This window comes from Manacus vitellinus, unplaced genomic scaffold, assembly GCF_001715985.3.
Source record: "Manacus vitellinus isolate BGI_N305 unplaced genomic scaffold, ASM171598v3 scaffold_1_pilon, whole genome shotgun sequence".
Taxonomy (NCBI): Eukaryota; Metazoa; Chordata; class Aves; order Passeriformes; family Pipridae; genus Manacus; species Manacus vitellinus.
The window spans coordinates 7,124,493-7,138,422 of record NW_021939396.1 but is presented as its reverse complement, the minus strand read 5'-3'; the positions used below and the strand labels follow the sequence as shown (position 1 = coordinate 7,138,422).

Below are 13,930 nucleotides of genomic sequence, written 5' to 3'. Positions count from 1 at the left end.
TTGAAGACACCACAGTCATGAGCTCCTGATCTTAAAGTTTTCAGAGTTTAGTCTGAAGGGAATTGAGATAAGGTTTTTTTGGCTCTGCCTGTTTCCACTAGATATCTTTTGTAAAGGTTTGTTCTGCTGATGGTTAGAAATCTCCTTCTCATTTCCTGCTTAAGTTTATTCATGGCTGTTTAAAATGTATCTGTTCTTAGAAACCATACACATACCTTTCTGGACCCAATGCATTACCCATCAAAGCCAATAATGTGCCTTTTCCTCAGCTTCAGTAAACTGAACCATACTGACATCAAACCAGATCCAAGCTGTTGAGTGGGAAATGCAAAGAGTGCTGTCTAGGTTTTCCCTGCTGATATGAAGGTTTTGTGGACTTTTTACTAGAAGTCATAATATTATGCCACTAATACATATCTCCTTTCTCACGTGAAGGTCCACAGTGTGCTCTGCCCTTCGGTGCCTCATCTATTCCCAACGGAGCTGTACTTTGTGAAAACATTTCTGGACAAGCTCCAGGTGTCCAGCAGTGCCAGCTGGTGTGTCGTCAGGGCTTCCACAGTGCCTCTTCCAGCACCTCCTTCCAGTGTGATGTGCAGCAGCGGCGGTGGGTCCAGGTTGCCCCACTCCTCCAGGCCTGCCAGAGTATGTCAGAGCTGCTGGGGGTTGGGAAGGGCTCAGAGCAGAGCAAACATGCACAAAAATCAGCTTTCATCAGAAAGCTGCTGTGTGAATGACAATAATAGGGCGTAACAGTTATAAGGTGAAGTTGTTTGGTCCTGTCTTCTGCCATCCTCACCTCTGGCTCTTGGCTGGCCCCTGTGCCAGAAACAACTCTGCTTGCCTGTAATAATATAGCTATAAATAACTATTCATTCTATTTGCAGATTTTTCTTTGTTAGTTAAAAGATGCTGGCACCATAAGTAATTCTGATGGAACTACTTAGTCCTGGAAGACCAGATGAGCGCCAGATGTTTGAATTTGGCAGAACTCGACTGTTTATTTGCATAATCAAGTCACTGTTACATTTGCATCTTTTTTGCAGCAGCAGCCTGTTCTTTAGGATTATTGTTGTCTTTGTTCACTGGCTTTTGGTGTTTTTCAAACCATTTTGCTTTCAAGAAAAAAATGTCACTTTAATTCTTGGAAGAATTGGTTGTGTATTCAGAACTCATGTACTTGGGTACTAATGTTGACCTTTTCAATTATTTCAAATAGAGACATTTTCTGATCAAAAATGGCAATTTATAGCAGTGCTGGACTTTGAGAAATACAGGTTTTGCTGTCTAGCTTGCAGCTACTTTTCATTTTCAAAGTAGGTTAAACCCATTAATCAATCTCCAGAATGGATTAAACTCATTCTAGGACTCTTATATTATCACATTTCCAATTGTACTCAGGTCTTCTATTCCAGATGCAAATGTTTTTAAACTTTAAAATTTCAGACTGAGACTTTTGTCTGTCTGTGACTGTGTTTGTTAAATTTTTTAGCATGCTATGAAATAACTTCCATGTTTGCTGATGGCAGCTGAATAACTTTGTAAGACCAGAGGGGAGTATGTGACAATCTGCTATAAAGTTTAATGTAAGCCAAGGACTTCCCCCAATAATTTGGTTTTAAGGAGAGAGGAAAAAATTACCAACACATCAGAAGGTGATTGAATTAACTTCACAATAATGAAGAATTCACCAAAACACTTAGTAATTAGTTCCAATGGATAATTGTCCACAATTTTAAAAATCTTATTGCCCGTTCTTTATGTATACATGTAGAGATTGTGGTTAAATCAGCTCTTAAATACTCTCCGATACACTAACCAGAGAGAGCTTCGTGCCTTGGAGGAAGAAGCAGGTTCTTGTGTCCTCTGATCACTCCCATCATTCTCCTTGGAGGCTTTCCAGGCTTTCCCACGCTCGTTTTTGGGGTGAGAGTTGGGAGTTGTGCTCCCACAATGGCACTTGTATGTGATGCAGTGAGAGCCTGTAGAGGAGGTGAATGAGGGAGAGCTCTGCTGCTTGTCCAGGCTGGTGGGATAAAAGCCAGCTCCCTTTGGAGGTACAATGACAGCAGGACAGTTGTGCTGAATCTGAGGTAACAAACCTCCATGAAGCCTGGGATCAGAGTTACTCCAGGGGAGACAAGAAATTTGCATCTTTTTTTCTCTTTGCTAAAAACTGACTAAATAGATTTTCATTTTGTGACTGATGAGCTCACAGATTTCTCATCGATTTGTGTGATTTGCAACATTTTGGTTTGCTATCAAAAAGCTATCAGAAGGCTCTTCTTGGACATCCATGTCAATGCCATCATTATGCAATCAAATTAATTCTCTCCTAAAGCTTATTCCCAGTTAGTTTGACAAGCAAAACCCCATTGGAATTAGTTAAAATTGTTTTCACCATTTAATTACTTTTTTAATATGAGCATTTTCATGATTGTGTGTAAGAAAAGTGAAAGTAGACAGGCCAATAATTCTTGTCTTCCTCTTTCTTTTTGAAGTATTGGCATAATGTCAGCTTTCGTGTAGTTCTCTGGAAATTGCTATCTGTTAAGGCTTGTGAAAAATCATCATTAATGATCCAAATTGTTCCTTACCCTTCTGTGAGTTAGAGCTCCAGTGTAAAACATCTCTTTATTATTATATAACTGTATAACCTGGCTTTTTCCCTGATGCACAACATATATATTTATGAAGCTTGTCTCTTGCTGCTTATTATTTACGACTGACAACTCTACTACTTTCACCTAAAAGTGGGAAGATACTATTGATACAACGTGAGAATGTCAAATCAATGTTGTCTTTCCTCAAAGTAATGCTGAAAGTCAGGTTCTTCATTAGTGAGGTTACTAAATGCCCTTTCTACTTTATTTTTAGAGCTCCAATTATTCCAGACAGTCCAAGCTCAAACACACTTTCAACTACTCCTGCCTCCTGAGAATACATGTAGTTCTGACTACTCTGGATTACTCCAGGCCTTCCAGATATTTATTTTAGATGAGTTGAAGGCTCGTGGTTTATGTCACCTTCAGGTAATTTAAATTCCTTATTCTCTATTGGTGTTAGAGTTTTGTTGTTATTGTTTGTTTGTTTTTGTTTTCTTTGGTTGGGGTTTTTAATATTAAAAAAAAAGAAACACAACATAGACCTTTACCTGCCTGAGAGAGGTGGAAGAACAGAACATGCCATGAAATCTGTCAGAATTGGCAGCACTCTCATATAGATGAGTGGGAAAATAGGAGTTTTAGTCTCACTGACACCACATCAGCAGATCAGCTTACTTCTAGCCAAGAAGTCATATCACATCAATCCAGTTTTTAGGAAAAATTTGTTTAAATGGAAGAGGGTATTTTGACTATTCTAACAGTGAGTAAATGACTTGCTAAAATTATATTTTTTTGCTTCTGTTTTTACAGTCCCTTTTATAAATGTTACTTTTGAGCATGGTATACTGCAAGGCCAGAACCAGAAAGTTCTGAGGTTGACTAACTGTGGTTTCATTTGATTCTGAATTCGAGGTAAATGCATTTGGGAATACTGGCTCAGTTTCTGTCTGTGATGATTCCACTGTCTATGTTGAATGCCTGAGCACAGACCGCCTGGGAGTGAATGTCACGTGGAGGACTCAGCTGGAAAACATCCCGACAGCTTCTCTCCCTGACTTACATGATATTGGTGAGTTTTATTTCCTCTGATATTTCTGTGGATTAAACCTGATTTGCTTTTAGTTGTTTTGCTTCCCTGTGTGCGCTCTCAGGAATTATAAATGCTCACTGCCTGTATAACACTGGTGTTGTGTTTTTGAGATTTTGGTGTTGATGTATTTCTCCTTTCAGGCTGTGACCACACAGTGGAAAGGAGCCATAATTGAATGGGTTTTTTTCAGATAGCAGTGCCTCTCCCAGCTGCCTTAACAGGGACTGAAAATTACTTTATTGGGCATGAGCTGAACTGTCCCAGATGTTCATTTCCATCGGTCATGTCCTCGGTGATGGAAAAGATTGTGTTTCTTATTCATTGTACTCAGAGAAACACAGTTCACATGTTGCCAAAAATTTAAATAATTTCTTCCAAGTTGTTTTTTTTTCTTTTTTTTTTTCCTTTTCCCCCTTTTTCTGTTGATTGCATTGCCTTTGACACTAAAGAATGACCCTTACCTTGGATATCCTAGAGCAACTGTGCACCAACTGACAGATCTTTGCTGTGGTTTCCATGCAAGTTAGGGATAGTGTAAGGAAATTCTTTCAAAGCAATCACTGTTTTCCTTTAAAATAAAAGATACAAAAAAATTACCCTTACCTTGGATATCCTAGAGCAACTGTGCACCAACTGACAGATCTTTGCTGTGGTTTCCATGCAAGTTAGGGATGGTGTAAGGAAATTCTTTCAAAGCAATCACTGTTTTCCTTTAAAATAAAAGATACAAAAAATATATCCCAGGTTCAAATACCCTCTGTGGGCATATCAAGAATAGTAGCCTGTATCAAGAATAGTGTGGCCAGCAGGGCCAGGGCAGTGATTGTCCTCCTGTACTCAGCACTGGTGAGACCACACTTCAAATCCTGTGTTCAGTTTTGGTTTTATATTAAATTTTATATTAAATTTTTTTTAAAGTGTCCTTCTTTGAGGGCATTACCTTTTCGACCCTCTCTAGACTATAAACTCCCTGTATTACTAAAATTGTTTTTTCAGGGAATGACTGTATGGTTTTGGAAGAGACAGAGCTCTAGTCACAGCACCATCAACTTCCTTTATGTTCCAACTTCCATTACCATCTAAGGCAGCTTTGAGTCTTGCTGTTTAAGGTGTTTTCTGGTGTATTCAAGAACAGTGAGCAAATTAAGGCTTTAATTTGATAGACACCGTACAGATTCATTTTGGTCTGCTATTTGTTAAAATGCTTGTATTTCTGCACTTGCCTATGTTTTTAACTTTATGTTCATCATTTTCTGTGTGGTTATCTATTCCCATATTGGAAATGTCTTTCATGCTATTTTGTTGTGTTTTTCCCCTCTTTAGAAAATGCAATTGTTGGGGAAAATCTCATTGGAGCATTTATAAAAGAGATAAAGGATGGTGATTTTCTGCTGCATTTGGACTTCAAGCAGTTCCTAGCAGATTCTGTGATTGATTTTCCCCGGGATGAAGCATTTGATCTGTCTCCACGTGTGCAGCTAGGATGTAGAAGTGGGTTTCGAAGAATTTCATCTCCTGGGAAAGCAGTCCCAAAATTGCAAGGATGTGGTATGTCTCACTTAAGCTTTCCATTCTTGGATGTTGTCAGGAATCAGTGTAAGCTGAAGTTAGAAAATTGTTGCACTTTTGTTTATGGTTCACATGTGAAAGGTGTGAGGCACCGACTTTAATGATAAATTTGGGGAGAGATGGGAATTAGTGCTTTGCTTACTGTTCAGTCCTTGTGTTGCACCAATGGTTTGGAATAGGCATCATGGCACTGACACTGTACAGAAGGTTTTGCAAAAATTTTTGGGGATTATTTTAGATCTGTCTCATAATAGTAATTCTGTAGTGTTAGTGATCCTTAATAAGAGGATTTCACAAAGATAATGTAGCCAGTGCTTCAGATGATGGTATCTTACCTAGAATAGAAACCTAGATGCTGAAATGGGAAAAGTCCTGAGATTATGAGTTCCTGGGCCAAGTCCAGACTGCTCAGATGGAAGCTTTCTCAGTGTTGGCCAACACCCAGACCTGACTACACTTCTTCCCTCTTTTCTTCTTCTCCTTTCCTTCTGTTTAGTCTGCTTCCCTGGAACAGGCTGCCTTTCTGTCAAAATCCTGCTTAGGGCTGCCAAACCTACCTTTTCCATGGTTCCCCACAGCTTTGCCTGGCTGTCCTGGGTACCAGCTCATGCTGACAAACTGCCTTTGACTTAAACAACTCTATTCTTGTTTCTATCAACACCAACTCTCCTGCAGTGCAACCTTGATTGGTCTCGTTGGCCCAGCTGTCCTCCATGAGTCTGTGTCTTACTTATACCAGTTTGGGGTGTATTCACTATGTCTACCTTTTTTTTTGGAGGGGGAGAACAGAGGAGAGCTGTACCACGAGTATGTGTAAGATAACAACAGAAGGTATTGGAGAGGTTTTCCAATGTGGGGAATATTTTCAGATGAGAGAACTTCAACACTATGCAGCTTAAGTTAGAGACTCTAAGAGTAAACCAGAATACGACTTAGCTCCCTGATTGGTGTGATGTTTCTCTTTAAGTTCAGAGAATTTCCTGATGCCTGGGCAAGGTAATCAAGCGATGAATCAGTTCTCAACTGCTCCAGGTTCCAGCTTGGACCTTTAAGGGTAAATTGACTGCAGATTCATACAGAAAAAAATATTAATTCCTACTGAGAATCCAGAGTTTGTAACAACTTGCAGCTACTTAACACGATGTAGTGTTGTACAGATTGGAGGTATCATTATATTTTAAGTAGAATCCATCACTTAGAGCAGAACTTACAAAGAATTAGATCTTTCTGCCAAATATTTCCTGCCAAGGATAAAGGCCTCTGGGAAGCAGTGAATTTAGTCACCTTGTGAGTTAATTCATATGTATTTGAATGAGCTGGCTGTGGAAAAAGTCAGAAAACAGACATTATAGAGATGCGGAAAGGAGACAGTTTCTGGTCCGGCTTTTGGCAGAGCTTTAGGCAGAGCTTTTGTACTCTAACCTGTCATGGTGTACCTGCTGTTGGACAGTGGTTTGTGTAGTAGGAATGCATATTTTATTCTGAACAGGGAATTTAGGAATTCAGGTTCTGGTTCCTCTAAGATCTATCTATCTATCTTGTAGCGACTGAAGGCACGGACTCCCTTGGTGTGATGCAAGAGTATCATCTATCATTTATTTCAGGCCTCTATTTATAGAAGAACTGGTTTCATCTTTAACCTATCAACAAGCAATACTTGGCCCTATAAAATTACAGTATGCATGTTTCTACCTATCAACAACTAATGTCCATCTTTACACCTATCAACTTTCAACACACTTTCTTCTTTTCTTCAATCATCTTGTTCTGTGTCACATGACCTTTGGCTCCACGCACCTTGTAGACACTTCCCACCTTCTGCCACATTCTTTTCTGTTCTGGCAATGTCCTCTGCTTTGGTGACCCTTTAAGTTCTGCTCTGGTCCAAGATCCTCCACACCAGCTCTCTATCTGTCTATCTGGATATATCCTGATCATTCATCCTGTCTGGATCTGCGTCTCTACTGGAGACTATATCAGTAGGAAGTATCACCTGTGACTACAGAAACCAAAGTTGTGTGAGGGTGACAGAGATTCTTTATTCTATTCCCTTTCCTGTTCCAACTTGTTGCTGAAATACAAATTGGGTTTTCAGATCCTGATCTTTTTAATTTGTTTGGTTTTATTTCACGATCAATGTAATTTGCCTTTCATTCAGGAGATGTGGTCAGCTCTTAGTAACAACAAGTTTCTGGTGGTCTCAATAAGCTTAATATTTTCATCTAGGAACATACAGTTTACATGAATCTGCTTCTTCATCTCATGTATTTCCTCTAAAGTAATCTCTTTATTTAGGTTTGTATTTATTGTAGATTTGTTTCATGTTTTCCTACCTGCAACTAACACATTTATCATGTGTTAGTTTTTCTTGTGTGACTTTTTTTCTTAGTGTCAGTCTTATGGTGAGCTACATTATGCCACAGGTATTTATGAATATAACTCCTTAAGAGTTGGAGGTAAAAGTTTTATTTTAGCTAAATTTTAATGAGACAAAAGAAGAGAGTTGGAAACTGTCTAGGAGAACTTTAGAAACATAACTCTTCTACCCCTATTTATTTCAGGAGAAAGCCTGAAGACCGTTTGTAACTTAGCTTTGTTTTATTATAAATTTTTATGCTGGTTCCTTTTATTATTTAAAATGCTTGGCAATTCTATCAGAGTTGCTTTGAGCAGAACATAACCCAAATCAAAGAACATACTAGATTTATAGCTGAGCCAGCAGCTCAAGACTTCATTTCCAATAGTCTAGATCAAGAATCTGGTATCCCAAAGTTTTCCAGTATCTCTAGAGGGAGGAAAGAGCATTGGACAATGATCAGTTGTGACAGGTTTTGATCTTGCTTAGTGTAGTGAGAGCTAATCTTAAGTAAAAGGAGGCTCTTGTGAACTGAGGTGTCCCTGGGCAGTCACTCCAGTGAGTTGCTCTGTAGCCTGGATTTTGCTACTGAGCAAGTTGTTCCCCTGGTACACAGAAGCTCAAATCTAGTTAGAAGTAAGACCAGGTTCTAAATTTCCTGTGCAGGAGCAAGGGATTAAATTTGGAGTTTATTTTTATTTCTATATTTGATTTTCTTTTTTCCTGTTTTAGGGATACAAAGCTTGGGCCCAGTGCTAACAACCAGCTCTGAGATTTTGGCTCAAAGCTGTTCTCTACTTTCTTATACTGTCAAAATGTATGCATGTTAAAGCTTGAAAGAAGTACAATGTGGTGATTTGTCTGACTACTAGGATCGAACTGAACTTCTATGGGATTGTGTTGAATGTGACCTGGAGCTGAAAGTACAGCTGCCTCCAAGAGTTACAGAGTCTAAAAAATGTGTCTCTGCACCAAGATTTTTTACTGCTCTTTGTGTCCTTTTGCCAATGTAATGTGTGAGATGAAAGGGAATTTTACTTGCTTAAATATAATAGGAGACACAGATGTTTCTTTCACATTGTGATTAAAACTATGAAAACAGGTTTGAAAAGCTTAATTTGTTCCTTTTAAAACTGTAATTGCCTAATGAGTCTCCTTCATTCTTTGCTTTTGTCTTCAATTTAGGCATGGATTGCTCATTTCATTTTAATTTCCACTGTTGTTCGTTCTCAATGAGTATGATCCTTTTTTCATGTGTTGGAAACTATTTAAAATGTATCAGACACTCTTGTGTATTAAATAATGTGCTTGTGAAAGGAGAATTATGTATAATCCAGGATTTTTTTACGTTGTGTAATTGATTTTAGATATGTGTTTTACCTTGAGTAATTCCCTTGATATGTACTTGGAAGGAAAATTTCAGTCTCACAGTTGTATCATCCTAGACCTTCCCATTGGACCATATACAGCAGATGAAGGAAGATATGATAATTTTTCTACTAGCTGTCTTTTTAGTCTATTATAATTTAGGTACTCCTATAAGTTAAATTAATTTACATTCTGGTGTGTTGGCCAGAACAGCAATTCATCATATGGGTTGTAGTGAGGATGGCCAATTTTCCATTACTGTTTCTTGCTCATGCAAGCTTAAACTGCTGCCAAGATGCAAGGCAAAAAAAGAAATGAAGTTTTGCACCTTGTCCAGGTCCCAAAATATACATTTAATAGTGTTTTGAAGGAAATCTACATCTGGAAAGCAGCTGTGAAATAACAAGTAGAGGTATTGTCCTGTAAGTGTGTCCGTGACTCTTCTGCTTTAATGTTCATTTGAATGCTCTGGAGGGAAAGACAGTATTCCATGACATCCCAGAAGAAAGTTTTCTTCCTAATAGGTAACAAGTCAGCTGGAAATATTGCTCCTGATTGTTTTGAAAATCATATCTATATGGACTAAGAACATCTTTTTGTTTTGTGTTTGGGTTGTCATGTGCACAACTAGTGACTCTTAATCCAGGCATTACTGTTTAGTTTGGAAGTACTTAACTAAAATTTCATTACCAGGAATTCTGAATGAAAGTGTTACCATATGGTGGGTTTCTGTATGATGGTTTTGGAGTTTCTGCTCCAAGGAACCTTCCTGTTTCTGTCTATAGTGTTAGAAGTTACTCTGTAACTTGTCGTCCTTTGTTTTCCTTCACAACTTATCCACAAAGTGCATTATCTTATTACAAATGGATTTGACAAACAGAAATCAGGCTTGAATTTGGCATTTCTGAGCAGCTTCAAGTGCACTAATTCAAGAACAAGTTTAGGGTGATCTGGGAAAACAGACCACAGCCTGTATTCCTGTCATTGATGAGTTTAGTGATCATTTAAGGAGTGTTTACCCTTGTTATACCACTTAGAAATACACATATTAAGAGCTTGAAGCCTATGACCAGTCTAAGATAAGATATATTCATATATACATATACACACCCACACATATGTGTACAAATGCCCAAACTGGTTGAATTCCAAAGGAGTAATAAGGTGATTGTTCTCTTTGCAGTTGTTTGTCCTCCGGGCAGTCATTTCCAGGGCAATGAATGCATTCCCTGCCCTCTTGGCTACTATCAGGATCAGACAGGACGTTCCTCCTGTATCAAGTGTCCTGTGGGCAAAACTACCAACTCCTATGGGGCAATCAGTACTGATCACTGTAAGTTGAACTCATTTTTTCCCATATCCTTTATAGTCTGGCTTCCAATAACTAATGATTTTTTTTATTATTATTCATCTGTAAGTTAAAAAAAAAATAAAATCCTCCCTCTGGGGCTTTTTGGATGGATGTGATCCCTTCTGCATGCATTCAAAGGCATTTGAACAGGCAGTACAAACTGTCTGGTGTTTTAACCAAAAATGCATGAGAAACAAGTGGTCAGTCTCATCCAGGATGTTGTGGTTCCTTTAGACATGTTCATTGTCCTCAGGAATGATATCTGGGTATCAGTGAGAAATGTCTCATGCAGTTGATTTATTGCCACTTTCATGAACACTAAAGTATTCTTATTTTGTGCAACTCTTTCCCCTGCAAATACAAACACTTCTCACAAAGCAACTATTCAAATGTTCACAAAAGTTGGTGATTTCAGCTTAAATTACTTATTTTTTTATGCAGTTCCATACAGAAAATCAGTTAAGTCCAAATTCAGTTTTGTCTGCGGAATTAGCTTATGGATAAAAATAAAAGTAGCAGGAATGGATTTCTTGGGTGTGTCATTGTCTACTTTGTTCTCTTTCAACCTATTTGTTCTCTTAGGTGGGATAAAAAAATCCAGTTTTATTTTAATGCATCCTAACATCAATTAGTTTTTGCCTAAAGTTGTCCTTCTTCATTTCCATGTGTATTCCCTGTGTATTTGTTGGGCTTATGTCTTTAGAAATTTCCTTTTTAGGATTTTTTTTACTGCACTTGGAGTTTTCTTTACTAAATCTGGTCCCCTCCTAGTTTCCACCTTACCCATGTGCTGTATCTCAGTACCAGCCCTCTCCAAAAGACCAGGTTGTACAGATTAGCTTCCTGCTTTCTTTCTTTCCCTGCTGTCTCCTTACAAAGTCTGAAAAGTTTTTCTGAATTAATTGTTATGATGCCTCTTGTGCTGTTGTTCAGAGTGTTCTGCAGACCCATTGTAGCAGGCGCTGAACAAACCTGTATGAAAATACAATTCCTTCTCTGCACCCCTTTGCTTTACAGTACTGGAGATACATCAACAGAGATTTGATCCATGGCAGAGAATCCAAAAAATGTTTGAAACATGAATTGAAGTAACAAAAAAACAATGAGACTCTCATGTTTTAGAGCATAAAACACCGTGCAAATCCTAGCTTAATTTTCAGTGAAGTCTCTGCTGTAGTAAGGGGACTTTTGTCCTACAGCAATGAAACATTGTCCTATTGCATTGACAGGACCAAAGTAAATGGGCACAACTGAGGCACAGGAGGTTCCCTCTGAACATCAGAAACCATGTTTTTACTGTGAGGATGACTGAGCACTGGCTCAGGTTGCCCAGGGAGGTTGTGGAGTCTCTAACCTTGGAGATGGGTTAAAGCCATCTGGACATGGTCCGTGGCAACCAGCTCTTGGTGGCTCTGCCTGAGCAGAGAGGTTGGACTGTACAACCTCCAGAGGTCCTGTCCAACCTCTGCCATCCTGTGAAACCCAGTGACAGCATTATCAAAGTACCTTTTTTTCTTGTTTACTTGTAACAGGCATCACATATTGTCAGAGCAATGAGCAGGGTCTGCAGTGTGATGAAGATGGCCAGTATAGACCTTCCCAGAAAGACCCTGACACTAAGAAGTACTTCTGTGTCAATAACTTTGGAGCAGCACTGGACTGGCCTGGAACAGAAGATCTCCTTACAGATGACCAGTGCATGGGTAAGTGCCAGAAGAATGTTTTGGATTTGTTTAGACCCTACATAAGTAAAACCTCCTTTTGAAGAGACTAATCACTCCACAGTTTCTGGGGATTCACTTTCCCATAGTTGTGACCTCTGCCTTAAGCCACATTCCTCCTTAGTTTTTCATTTCTTGACTACATTCGGGAAGTTATTTCTGGTAAGAGAAGAGAGAGAAGCAGGTTTCCTGCACTCTCAGATGTCTGACAGCTTTTGATGTGTGCTGACCTCCTGCTCTCTGCTTGGAAACCCAAAAGAATAATGAGAGCGCTAATGGGAAAGAAGCAGAATTATTAATTTCCTTGTAAAATTATCCTTCATCGGTGTATTCCTGGGAAATAGACTATTTTCAGCAATGATCTCACAGGCACAATGTAGCATCACTCTCTCAGCTCCTGCTGTAAAATATCTGCCTTCGTGAACATATCCTTGCAGGCTGGATGAGGTTACTTCTGCTTGAATACAGCTGTGAAATGCTGGTTCTCAAGGATGAAAAGTTTGAAAAAACAAAGTCATCCATCAAACAGTCCCCAGACTGCCCGCAGTAAGGTCTGATTATACCTCACAGCCTCAAAGCTTTTACTTTTCCCCAGAAGTTTTTATATACCCATCATATGATTGGTATTGAAATTAATAGGATATTCTGTTTAGAAACTGATGTCATGGTGTGCTTTGAATTAGACAATATCTTATGACAAGTCTGATCAGTGGAAGGAGTGTGAAATGAAAGCCCTCAGTTGTGAAGAGGTTGCAAAACTATCTTCAGTTAAAATAGCTTTTTTTTTCCTCTGAGCATACTGAGAAACTGGTCACAGTTATAAACACGAGGTGTGAGCCTCTGTTGCTCTTGATCATGGGGCAGTTGGGATGTTTCTCTGGGCAAAGGATTCAGGAGTTCAATTCTCCTGTTATTCACCTTGAGCCTTCCTGCGTGGGCATTTCTGATTCTGTCCATGATGGAGCAGTTCTAGATACCTGTGCTTGTTTTAGTGGATCATGCTACAAAATGTCACTACAAGTATTTATGACTGTTAAAAATTTTGGGTTTAAAAAAACAGCAACAACATATCATAAAAGAGTTTGGGTTGGCAAGGATCTTAAAGATCATCTAGTTCCAATCCTGCTTCCATGGGCAGGGATGCCACCTAACAGATCAAGTTGTTCAGGGCCCCATGCACACCCAAAAAGTCTGGTTGGTTTTTTTGGGTTTTGTTTGTTTTGGGTTTTGTGTGGGGTTTTTTTGTGGTTTTTTTTTTTTTTTTTTTTTAATAATTTACAGGCTAATTTAATTTCTTTTTTTTTCTTTTAAAGATCATGTTGCATTTCCAGAAAGCATTATACGAAGTGAAACTGTTTATCTCTATTTTTACTTTTCCCCCTGCCCCTGCTATTTCCCTTAACTGAATTCTGCACACAGCAAGACAGCAGGGGCTGAAGGCTGACCTTGCTTTGACAGGAGGTTGGTGGTTGGGCAGCATCAATAAAACCCAGCTGGTCTTCAGCTTTTGAGTCTTCAGGCAGAAGAAGAATTGCCTTCTATGAAAGCACAGTAATAAGCTGTAACAACCATTGCTCATTCTCATAATTCTCTCTCTTCTTATATTTTAGGCCACTTAACATTTACACTTAACATTTATTACTTAACATTTATTATATGGAGGTTGGGTCTAGGAGATCTTTAAGGTTCCTTTCAACCCAAACAATTCTATGAAGCCTGCCAGAGTTCAAGAAACATTTGGACAATGCTCTCAGGCACATGGTGTGAATCTTGGGGGTGTCCTGTGCAGGGCTAAGTTGGACTTGATGATCTCCCTGGGTCCCTACCAACTCAGGGTATTATGTGATTCTCTGATTACAGCAACACAAG

The 13,930-nt window shown here is 38.9% G+C and overlaps 1 protein-coding gene across 1 annotated transcript in view; it reads left to right on the top strand.

The window, feature by feature from the left end:
• Positions 1 to 13,930, top strand: part of TG (thyroglobulin) — a 146,726-nt gene that overhangs the window by 26,319 nt on the left and 106,477 nt on the right. Inside the window, exons 17-22 of the mRNA XM_029959261.1 lie at positions 436 to 645; positions 2,878 to 3,032; positions 3,519 to 3,675; positions 5,020 to 5,244; positions 10,173 to 10,322; positions 11,873 to 12,043. Coding sequence (XP_029815121.1) covers positions 436 to 645; positions 2,878 to 3,032; positions 3,519 to 3,675; positions 5,020 to 5,244; positions 10,173 to 10,322; positions 11,873 to 12,043 — 1,068 coding nt within the window. The remainder of the gene's footprint in view (positions 1 to 435; positions 646 to 2,877; positions 3,033 to 3,518; positions 3,676 to 5,019; positions 5,245 to 10,172; positions 10,323 to 11,872; positions 12,044 to 13,930) is intronic.